Here is an 11696-nt window from a genome sequence, read left to right on the forward strand (position 1 = left end):
AGAGCCCAAGAGGAAGCGGCCCCAGGGTCTTGCCTGCTTGGGTCTGGGGCAGCAAAGATAAAATATAAATTTGGAAAGTGCTGAGTAGGGAATACTGGAGGGGAGTGTGTGCTAGCCACAGGGGGAGATTCAGGAGTGGCCCAGCCACTGATCTAGTAAGGCATATCAAAAATTAAGCTGGTGTATGTGTGTCTTTCATTCGCAAATCCAGAGCTCTTGGGCAGGAGCATAGAGCGGCTTAACTACACCTTACCAGTTTGGAGATCCTTTCCACCTCTGTCTCACTCACTCCTGGGAGAGTCCTAGAGGTCTCAAGGCTGGTCCTTGAATGTCCAGCAGGACAGGGTCCACTCTGCTGGCTTTGGAAATCCTGGTTGAAGAGTGAGCTTGCTGTTTTCTGAGACTGGGCCTATGGAGACCATATCTTACTTGCTGCTGTTTCTTAACACTGCACTTCTCTTATCGGTATCCTGGTAGCGCTCAGAAGGTGCCACAAAGCAGCTATGACATCAGCTTCTGTGCACAGGTGGCCGTACGGACAAAAGGTGGCCGTACGGACAAAAGCCCATGCAGGTACCTCTCCTGAGCTGTCTCCTTTAGCTCTCTGCAGGGAGATGGTTTTGACGCTCATTCAGGGTTATAGAAAATGAAGTCCTGGTAAGCAAGTGATGTAAGAAAGGGACACCACGCATGCAGTACACCGAAGGCTTGTGCTCCTCTCCCACTCGTGTTGGAACCCTGGCCACAGAGGTGGGGCCTTCAGGAGATGGCCAGGTTATGAGGGTGAGGCTCTCATCAGAGCTGTTCTAAGAGGGGTCTAGAGAACTACCACCATGGAAGGACACAGGAGAAGGCAGCATCTGAGATGGAGAACAGGGCTCCCATCAGACACCCCAACCTTGCATGTCCAGTCAAATGTGAGAAATGATTTTTCCATCTAGAAGCCCCCAGGCCATGCTACTCTGTGTAGCAGCCTGCACTGAATAACACAGACTGATAAGGCCCCAGCCCCACCTGGGTGGAAGGGAAAGGACAAGGTAAGGAGCTCTAGGTTCGCCTAACCAGGTCTATGTCACTGGGCCCAGTGAGACAGCATTTCCTGTCCTGCCCAGCCCCAGGTTCGCAGAGTGGCCTGTGTCACCTCTGCCGACCTCATGAGGGGCACAGCCTACTTCAGTAACTTTTCCTCAACTCAAATGCACATGAAAGCAACATTTAACCTATTGTTTATTGTTGAGAGCTTTATTACATCACCCCTCTCTCCTTAGGCAATTCACTTCCTGTTCTAGAAGGGCAGGGGAATGCCACCTGCAGGGCTGCCTCCACCATTTCTAGGCCTGTTCCCTAGGGCTCCAGCTTCCACTACTTAGTTCCCTGTGTCTCCTTCGTCAACTAGCTCCTCCCCCAGTCCACCAACCCCATGACCAGCTTTTCTTCCCGTCTGCTATTTGATTTAGCCACTTTGCCTGTCTTCTGTTGACCCTGGCCAGCTCCCATCCTCCACAGCCACTCTCCCTCCTCTTTAAAATCTTGGCACTAGGTAGCTCCAGGAGCCAGACAGAAGATCCCAGAGGAAGACACAGATAGGGTCCACCCGGAAGTGTCTTTTCCTTGAGTAAAACTCCAACACCCTAGGCAGCCATGGTCAGGTCTGTGCTGTCCAGAAAGGGGCCAGCCACACACCCCAGGACTTGGATGCTTCAGACAGTTGCCTACCGGCTTGGGGCAGTGGATGTAGCGTGCCAGACTGATAATGAGGTCGTGCGTGATTGGGTCCACCAGGTTCCGGAAACTGGCATAGCGATACAGCACGTCATCCAGGGAGGTTGACTCCATGCCCAGGTCCTGAAAGACAAGGGAACACCCAGAAGTCAAGTGCCATCCAGAACACCCAGAAAAATGACCAGACTCTGGAGACAGCTCAGATCCCCAAAAGCCCAGGCAAGGACAAGTCCAGAGAACATCCCTTAGGGGACAAAGGCAAGCCCTGCCTCTTCTGTCTCCAGCTGAGGTGCAGGAGACCTACAGGCAGACATCCAGTCTCCCAATGTTCATGCAAGCCCTGGTTTATGAACTTCTCCCAAAAACAATGTTCCAAACATCCTTCTGATGAAGCCACAGGTGGCTAGCCTTAGTACTCCATCTCATGGGGCAGGCAGATTGGGACACACAGAAACATTCCCTTGCCTCCAGACAGGACAGTTTACTAATCTTTATTTCTAGTTTCTGCTTCTGAACGTAGTGCTTTGCTTCTGAACTTCTTGCCTGCTATCCCAGGGTATGCTTATCTTTGAAGTCCCACAGAGCCCAAACAGGGCCAGCACTTGGTGGTTCTTCTGCAGAGGGAGCTAGGTGATGGAGACACCTTCCGGCTGGGCTCAGGGAGAGGCGGTGGGTGGAAGAGTGTGGTAGTATGTGTCCTGGACATAGTAGCAACCTTGGTAGTGGGACTGTTCTTTTGGTAGATTGCCCAAGCTCAGTGCTCCTTTGCCCCAGAGGGTAACCAGGGAGGATCGTGCATGAGTGTGTGAGTGTGCACATGCATGTGTGTGTGTGTGTCTAACCACAGGAACTCAGAGAGTATATCAAGTGGGGGCCCAAAGTGAAAGGGGGTGCATATCAGCACTGCTGAACGGGCTATGATGCAGCAACCATCAAAGCAGGTGTTCCACTGGTTTGAGGAGCTACAAGGTTTTATGGGCAACAGGGTTTAGGGCACAATGCCCCCATATATGGTACTATGGCATTTGAGGGAACAGCAGAAGCAGGTTGCAAAAGCACTTCTCCAATTTCTCCCTAGAGTAAGCTATGGTTTAATTCCAGAGGGGTCCCCTCTGTGTTCCACACTGTGGAGAGGACATTTTTTTTATTTCCAAAGCACAAAGATGTTGAGAAGAATCTAAACAAATAAACCTTGCCTAGCTTCTTCCCATCTATCCCAGTAGATTGTGCTCTGTCCTCCCCCCAGACCTCTATATTTCCCATAAAACCAGAGATTTTGGAGCCAAGGTGATGTCTCAGCAGGTAAAATGCTTGCAGTGTACTTTCCAGTGGAATTTGGATCCCCCATGAGAGCTCGGTAGGTGTGGTGCCAGCTACGAGGGTTGGTACCACACTGTTATTCTGGATCCGCAGATGAAGACACAGAAGCTGACTTCTTAAATTGTTGGCGTTATTTGTGTGTGTGTGTGTGTGTGTGTGTGTACCCAGGCCTCAATCCTAGCTCTGTCTTGCAAGGATTGATCAGCCCTCACCTAGTTCTAGAGGTAGCCCAGGCCAGTGATAAATGCAGTGCAGAAAAGGAGCCTTGGGTTTTGATGGTCACTTCCTCTGGGAGAAAAGAAGAATGGGCTTCTGTCCCCCATGGACTTGGAGTGGCCAGGGCACCAAGCCCCATCTCCCGTGGGGAAGGAAGTTCACAGAGAGCTATGTCCCACAGGTAGGACCGTTTGGAGAGCTCTGCCTTCCACTGAGCAGGCACCAGCCTTAGAGGCAAGCTGAGTGCTATGTGCTGTGATCCCTGTCACTCAGTCTGCTTGTCATCCACTGACACATGGTGTGGTATGGTGAGTGCAGAGACTTCTGAAGAGCTGGCTGGCAACAGTGACCCTTGCTTTGACCTCTGTCCTCTGATTGTTCAACCCCTCAGACAATCTATCCAACAGCTCCAAGCCCTTGCCTTCCCTGTAAAATGGAGACAGTGACCTTAGCATTAGACATTGGTAAGAGAAACCAAACTAAGCAACATGGGCAAAGCCTTCTGTGGCTCCCTCAAAGCCCCTCCCCACCCCGTTGGCTCCTCACTTCTTCCCGCTATGCCATGCAGCTCCTTTGGTCCATACACCCATCTGAAAATGTACTGAAAGCCATTAACTGATCAGAAAACACAGGTATCACGGCAGTACAGGGACCTTGGCATATGAACTCCAGGTTGGCCTTGTGGTCAGGAGGGTATGTTAGGAATGAGGAAGACAGGCCCTACCCTGACTAGGGCATAAGGAAGCTGGGAAGGCCTCAATTCCAAGGACATCAGAAGGCCATGTGGTCAAAGGGCCCCAGCCTAGCACTCAGCCTCCCAGCCAGACTTCTGCTTATAGGTCAAGCTTCCCTCTTGGGATAGGAAGGCCGAGAATAGGGTTGTGGAAACATGGAAACATGGTAGTTATTCCCAGGGCTAGAGGAAGGAGGTCAGAAGTATGGGGGGGGTCTTTCTTTTCCTTTCTTCTCCTTTACTGTGCAGCCCAGGCTGGCCTCAAACTTGCAATCCTCCTGCCTTAGCTTACCAACCACTGGAAGTACAGGCCATGGCCAGCTAAGGGTTTTTCTTTTCTTTTCAAGATTTATTTATTTTATTTATATGAGTACGCTGTAGCTGTCTTCAGACACACCAGAAGAGGGCATCAGGTCCCATTACAGATGGCTGTGAAATGGCAGGTCAACTACAAGTTATAAACTGTGTCCCAAGGTCCTGGGGTAGGCAGGTGTTACTGGGGGATGAGAGGGAGAAAGAACAGCTCTTGGTCTCAAGCAAATGAATAAACAATAAGTACTGCCAAAGAAGAATTGAAAATCACAGAGAAGGTGGGCCGGCTTCTTGTCCTCTGTCTAGTTACAGTGGGTCCCATTTCTACAGGCCCCTCCCCCACATGCCAGGCCATGTGGGGCCATTATACTCTTGGAAAGACCAAGAAAGACCACTGGAGACCAGACAGGTCTGACTGGGTGCAGACTGCACCTCTCCAGGGCTACCCTTAGTTGTCTCCTTTACCCTTCAACTCAGGAGCCCCATGGTGGACAGTGGCTGCCTCTGTGTTGTCTCAGTGCCATCATAGAGTTGGAAAGGGTGGAAGAAAGATGTCCCCACCAGGAGGGAGGGGTTGGGTAAGTGAGTCACAGGGTATCACCTTCCTGAAGAATTTTTAGTTGGTGTGGGACTCCCAAAGGTCCAAAGGCTACAGTAAGAAACACCAGCCTGGGGCTGGGCAAAGGCTGCTATACTTTATTGCTTGCTTGATTTCTGGCCTGAACTGTGTCCAAGCACAGTTGTGTTACTTCAGGACGTACCATAGTATCTGGGTATCTTTTCTATGTCTCTTCCTCTAAGTCAGTTCCCTGGGGACTTTAGTGTCACGGTCCATAAACTGGATGTGAGGGAGGAGAGTTAACTAGCTTCTCAGGGCGTCCTCGGGTGGCTGCATCTTTTGCCACAGCCCTGGGGAAGCCAGCTTCCCTGACTGTAGGCAGTGCTGCGTGAGGGGACTGTAAGAATCAAATCCAGATGTGGCCCCTGCATGTGATGGCCTTGGAGGGGCTCTTGCCACCCAGGAGGATTTCATCTTCCTCACTGTAGCTCTCAACAGCACATCTCTAGGAACCGTGAGCACAGATGGCTGCTCATCAGACAGCCTGGGCGAATATCTCAAACAGCACTGAGTCACTACTGGTGGGAGCTCCGCTAGAAGGGTGTAGCTGGGCTAGCCCCAAGCCACTAACTGCTCCCGCCTTGAAATGCTGTGCCTAAAGTTAACAGGCACACAGAGCATCTCAGGGACGCAGAGCCCCATATGACACGAGCTCAGATAAGCAGGTTTGGGGACATTTGGCAATGGGATAGGCAATGATGGGCCTAGGGCCAAGGCTGTGGGGCTTCCAAAGGGCAAGATAGAGCCATACTGGAAGTCAGAACAGCATATTCCAAAGGGTAGTCTTCTAAAGACCAGGGGAGGAGCCTGAGGCCCTTAAGAAATCTGAGGCTCTTCAAGAGCCTCTTCCAGGGACATAACTTGCGTCACACTGGGCTTTCTGTCTAGAGCTCAGCCCCAAACAACCTGCTGTGACAGCCTGGAAGCAGCTGTCACAGTCTTGGAACCCGGCTGTTGGGGGAGAGCAGGATACCAGACATTCACAACAGGAAACAGCCTCTCTTCTTCCGTCTTTATTTCCCTTTGGAAAATTCAGTTACTTTCGTAAAAATCTACTTCTCTCATATGTAAATTTGTTATAAAAATTCTAAAAATTAAACAAACAAACAAACAAACAAACAAACCACCCAGCTTTGTTGAGATGTAATCCACACACAATTTATTCATCATAGGACAGACACAGTCTGGGGCTGAGGTACGGCTCAGTGGCAGAGTAGCCAAGGAATCCAGTGCCCTCCTCTGGCCTCCCTAGTACTCTGCATCTGTGAGGCCCTGGGTTCAATCCTCAGCACACACACAAAAACACCCAAAACAACAACAACAACAACAACAACAACAAATCCAAACCATAAAGTGAAGCTTTGTATAACCACCATGATAAATTTTAGAACATTTTCATTACCAAGAAACTCTGTGACCATGACCCCACTCCCAAGTCTCCCCTATCTGGCACCGGGCAATCGTACCTACTTTCTGTCTCTATGTATTCTGGACTTCTCCTTTTGTTATCTATTGTAACTGTAGATCTTTCCAGCAACACTGCTCTCTCCCTTATTGTATACTAATTAAGTTAATAAGTAAGCCCTTTAGAGACTCTTCTCCTTAAGAAAGGAAGGAAAGAAGAAGGAAAGAAAGATTTATTTAGCCATATGTGGTGGCTCACACCTTTTATCCTGGCACCCTGTCTACTGAGTGAGATCCAAGGCAGCCAGGGATACAGAAAGAAACCCTGTCTTCAAGAAACAAAACAAAACAAAACACCCCCCCAACATTTACTTATTTTTATTTTATGTGAATGAGAGTTTGGCTGAATGCACGTATGTGCACTGTGTGTGTGCCTGGTACCAGGAACTGGAGTTACAGATGGTTCTGAGCTGCCATGTGGGTGCTGGGAACTGAACCTAGGTCCTCTGCAAGAACAACAAGTGCTCTTATCCACTGAGCCATCTCTCCAGCCCCTTAAGTCCCTTTGTTTTAATTTCAAATACTATAACTAGCATTAGATAAAATCTCTACAAGGGAAACCTCTTTGAAGCCCTCAATAAATTTGAGGACTACCTAAAGCATTCAGGAACTGCTGCAACAGAAAAATGTGTTATTCCACGACAAAGAGGGAAGCAGGAAGTAGGGAGCCCCAGGGAATACTATGGCTCTGCATCCTGAAAAACTTCTCAGGATATATGGCTAGCTTTGCCAATTACTACTACATCCAATGAAGTGCCTGGTCTATGTGGGCACAGATTGGTCTATGTGGTGGTACTAGGAGTTCAAGGGAACTCCATGCCTACAGCTGGTATCTGGGAAAAAACCCCAAAACATTATCAACTCAAGGGACTGGGCCCTAGACTTTCCACCAGAGAGAGCTCACACCATGGGAACGAGGACACAAGAGACTGTTTTCGTGTTGCTGTAACACAATACTTGAGTCTGTGGAACTTACAAAGCAGTTTATATTTAGTTAATAAGTCTATAGATTGGGAAGTTCAATGCAGGGTGGGCTCAGTTGCTGAAGGTGTCATGCTGTGTTGTGACACAGCAGACAGCACCATACAGCGTGAACATGTGTAGAAAAGGCACTGACACACTCTGTACCAACCTGTGCTGGAGAGAATGAATTCATTTCCATCTGTGACAAAAATATTAAGAAGCTCTTTAATGTCAACATTTGTCTGGGCTAGCGCACTCCTTTGGCAGCCTTCCTCACTGTAACTGGGGGTTCTGGAACTAGGTTACCCCTATTGCTGTTACAATCATAGTCATTTCCCCCCATTTTGTGTGTACAGTGTGCAGACTACGCAGACCCATGTGCACCACATGAGGCTGATGTCAGGAATCACCCTTGTTCTTCCACCTGCACACTGACGCAGGCTCTCTCAATCAAACCCAGAGCTTGCTGATCAGCTTGAGATTTATCTCTGCTATCTCAGGCTGGAATTGCCTGTGGGCTACCGTGCCTACCCTACAAGTGTGTGGCTGTGGTGGCCTGAATGAGAACAGCCCCCATAGGTTCCTATGTTTGGAAACTTGGTGCCCAGTTGGTGGAACTGTTTGGGAAAGATCAGGAGGTGTGGCCTTGTTGGAGGAGGTGTGTCACTGGCAGGCAGGTTTCAGAAGCCCAGGCCATACCCGGTTAGCTTTCTCTGCCTTATGCTTGTAGGTTATGATATAAGTTCTCAATGACTGCTCCAGCACCATGCCTGCCTGCTGCCATGCTCCCTACCATGATGGTCATGGAACTGAATCCCATACGAAACCCTTCGTTTTATAAGTTGCCTTTGTCATCATGCATTGTCATGGCGATAGGAAAGTAAGACACTGGGCTTCTGGGGACCTGAACTCCTAGTCCTCAGTGTCTGCAGGGCAAATATTTTAACCACGCTATCTCCCAGCTTCTATTATTATATTATGGTTGCCTTCAATGTGAACGTGCTGGTCAAATCTGACATTGTATACTCAGGTTTGCACGCACATAGAACTCTGCACTGGGCTTGCACACTCGCCTCTGCCTCTCGCTTCCTGTCCAGTGAGACTGGTACCTTTACCCCGTATCTTGCATTCAGTCGCCCAGCGCCTGTTCCCCTCAGAATAGGGAGACGGGTTCTTTCCCGACACAGACGATGAAATTTCCTTTACACCAGAAAACAATTAGGCTCAACAGAAACTTCAGAATGTCAGATATTTGGCTGCCCTTGGGTATTCAGTAATGCAGACACCTAAGGCTGTTCGAGTTGTTTCTCCAATACCAGGCTCCTATAGGCCTGTGTATGACACTAAATCCCAGCTGTGTTTCTTGGGTAGCCAATACCACGGTTGGTATCATTATGACTCTCAGTTATCAAACAGGCAGACCATTCATGATGACCCGCATTTTTAGAAGCTTCCCCTAACTCTCCAGCTACTCTCCTGTCCCACAGCTTCTCATCATCCTATGTCGCCCCCTCAACCCTACTCCCCGCCCCACTGTCACTCAGTTCTCCAACTTGTCTTCTTTGGCCTGATCCAATTCTAAGATCCAAAAGGCCCTGTCCTCCATAAGTTCCCCAGAAATAACAAGCACTGGGTGGAGGGAGAGAAACTGGAGCATTCTTGCACTGCTGGTAGGAAGGAATGCAAACTGATGCGGCTGCTGTAGAAAATGCAATGGCAATTTCTTTCTTTCTTTCTTTCTTTCTTTCTTTTTTTTTTTTTTTTTTTTTTTTTGGTTTTTCGAGACAGGGTTTCTCTGTGTAGTCCTGGCTGTCTTGGAACTCACTCTGTTGACCAGTCTGGCCTTGAACTCAGAAATCTGCCTGCCTCTGCCTCCCAAGTGCCAGGATTAAAGGCGTGCGCCACCACTGCCCGGCAGAATGGGAATTTCTTAAAAAAAAAAAAAAATCAAATGCAGGATTATCATTAAGATCCAGAAATAAGCCAAGGGAATTGAAAGCAGGGTCTCAGAGAGACACTGAATACTCATGTTCCAAATAGAGGCAAGAGAACTTGTGGCTCTTGCTGAGGACCCAGGTTCTATTTCCAGCGCCTACACGGTGGCTCAGTCATTTCTAAATCCACCCCTAGGAAATCCAATCCCCTTTTCTGAACTCTCAAGGCACACATGTAGGCAAAACACTCATGCTCATAAATTTTAAAACACCTCAATTAAAAAAAAAAAAGGCTGGAAGCAACCCAAGTGCCACAGGACGGATGAATGGACCAAGGAAACAGTACTTCAGCCTTAATAAAGAAGGAAATTCTGACCAGTGCCAAACAGGAAGAATCCTAAGGACATTAATTTGAATGCAATAAGCAAGCCAAGGAAGGGCAAGTCCTGTATGATCCATTTATTTGAAGTCCCTACAGCAGTTAAACACACAGAGACAACAGAACAATGGTTGCCCAGGAACAGGCAGGGGACTGTGGGAGGACTGCTTAATAGATGTTGAGTTTCAGCTTTGTAAGATGAGCTCTGCCTGGCCTGAGGCTCAGCAGGAGGTGTGTGGCACCCAGTGTGGTCAGCACCACACCAAAGCACCAAAGAAATTAAACTGGTAAATTTTATATTACTTAAGTTTTGCTACCATTCGAAAATAATAAAGTAAGAGCCCGACCAGCAAACATACACATCATTAAAACTGGTGGCTGCTGCGGCAGCAGCCACTCTTTAATCCCAGCACGTGGGAAGCAGAGGCAGGAGGGTCTCTCTGAGTTTGGATCTCTGAGTCTGAAGCCAGCCTGGTCTACAGAGCGAGATCCAGGACAGCTGAGGCTGTGTAAGAAACCCTGTCTTGAAATGGCTCCTACCAAAAACAAACAAGCAAACAAAACAAAAACATACACATCATCCTGAGGCAGGAAGAAGAAAGTGCATGTCTGTCTGGCTTTCCTAACCTCTGCTAATTACACTACGTTGCTAAAATTTATCTTCCCTGTTGGTCCTAAACTCTTTGGCTTAAATGGTTCTCCTGCCTTAGCTTAAGCCGCTGAGTTGTGTGCCACTGTGCTTGGTTGGTCACTGACATTTTTTCTACTGTGTTCAGTGTCAACATTTCTTCTGAATCACTGACAGAAAAAGCTTAGGATTGTTCTACCTATTTACATTTTTTTCTTTTTTAAATCAAGCTTCTGCCCTCTGAGAACTGATGTTGGCTCTCAATGTCTCTATGTTTATATTCTCTAGAAAATTTTAGCAGTACGTGTTCTCAGCGCCTTCCGGCACCTCTGATCTCACATTCTGTGGTCTTCACCACACTCACTGTTACTGGGAAGGACAGAGCTAGCATTTCAGCTTCTCCGTGATTCTCCTCTTGCTCATTAATCTTCCTTATCATTTCACTCAGCTCCTCCCCCTCTCGGCCTCGTCCGGTGGCCTTTTGCTCCTTCCCCGCTGAGCTCCTTTCTTTGTGATCCTGCAGTTCAATTTCAGAGATGAGGCTCAGGTTCCAAGATAGTTATCCTATTTCCTCTCCCCTCCCCCACATGCTCACTCCTAAAGGTGATATCTGGGGACACCTGAGCCCCTCAGAATGGCCTTCTCCTAGGGTAAGAGCTGAATTCAGCTCTGGCTGGCTGAGACCAACCCTGAAGAAGACTAGGCATTGGTTTCTGTGACTCTGCAATTGAAAAGGGACAACCCAGATTCCACATCAATAAGGGCAAGAGAGGCTGTGTCCATGACCCTTATAGCATGCCTGCAGGTTCTCAGACATTGTAACATGTGATGTGTTTATAAAAAGATAAAGAAATAAAGAATATGTTCTGTGGGTGTGTAGAGAGGTATGGGGGAAGGGGATGTCTCAGAGGGACCAGCTACACACTGGTATAGTATAGAATAGAGTTTATTCAGGGCATGGGGAGGGGAGCAAGGAGGGTAGTAGAGGCAGAGAGAGTAGAGAAGTAGAGGCCACGTGGAGAGAGGGGTCAAGGGGACAGAGGGATCAAGAGAGCAAGAGATCAAGAGAGAGAGGAGGGGGCAAGCAGCTCCTTTTATAGTGGGCCGGCCTACCTGGCTGCTGCCAGGTAACTGTGGGGGTGGAGTTTAGATAGAATGCTAAGAATATGCCTGCAGGTTCAAGACCATTATAACAGTCCTGCAGGACACTGTCAGCACCATGCTGACCCTGTGTGAACAGCCTTCACAGTTCCTGGTCACACTCTTCCTGCTTGTGGTCTTGTGCTGCTCTCTGAAGGGATACAGACACAAGCATGGCAGAGGGAGTGGAGAACACCCCTAAATCATGATTCCAAGGCCAACCCCTAACCTGTGCTTGAAGTAGTAAGGCAGAGAGAGAGAGAGAG

At 48.5% G+C, this 11696-nt stretch overlaps 1 protein-coding gene across 1 annotated transcript in view; it reads right to left on the bottom strand.

The window, feature by feature from the left end:
• Window positions 1–1444: 1444 nt before the first annotated feature.
• The window catches only part of LOC114633361 (leucine-rich repeat-containing protein 75A-like), a 29584-nt gene continuing 19332 nt past the window's right edge, over window positions 1445–11696 (bottom strand). The window contains exon 2 of the mRNA XM_028781945.1: window positions 1445–1845. Within this exon, the coding sequence (XP_028637778.1) occupies window positions 1537–1845 (309 nt within the window). The 3' untranslated portion in view covers window positions 1445–1536. The remainder of the gene's footprint in view (window positions 1846–11696) is intronic.

This window comes from Grammomys surdaster, unplaced genomic scaffold (assembly GCF_004785775.1).
Source record: "Grammomys surdaster isolate TR1022 unplaced genomic scaffold, NIH_TR_1.0 581, whole genome shotgun sequence".
NCBI classification, from domain to species: Eukaryota; Metazoa; Chordata; class Mammalia; order Rodentia; family Muridae; genus Grammomys; species Grammomys surdaster.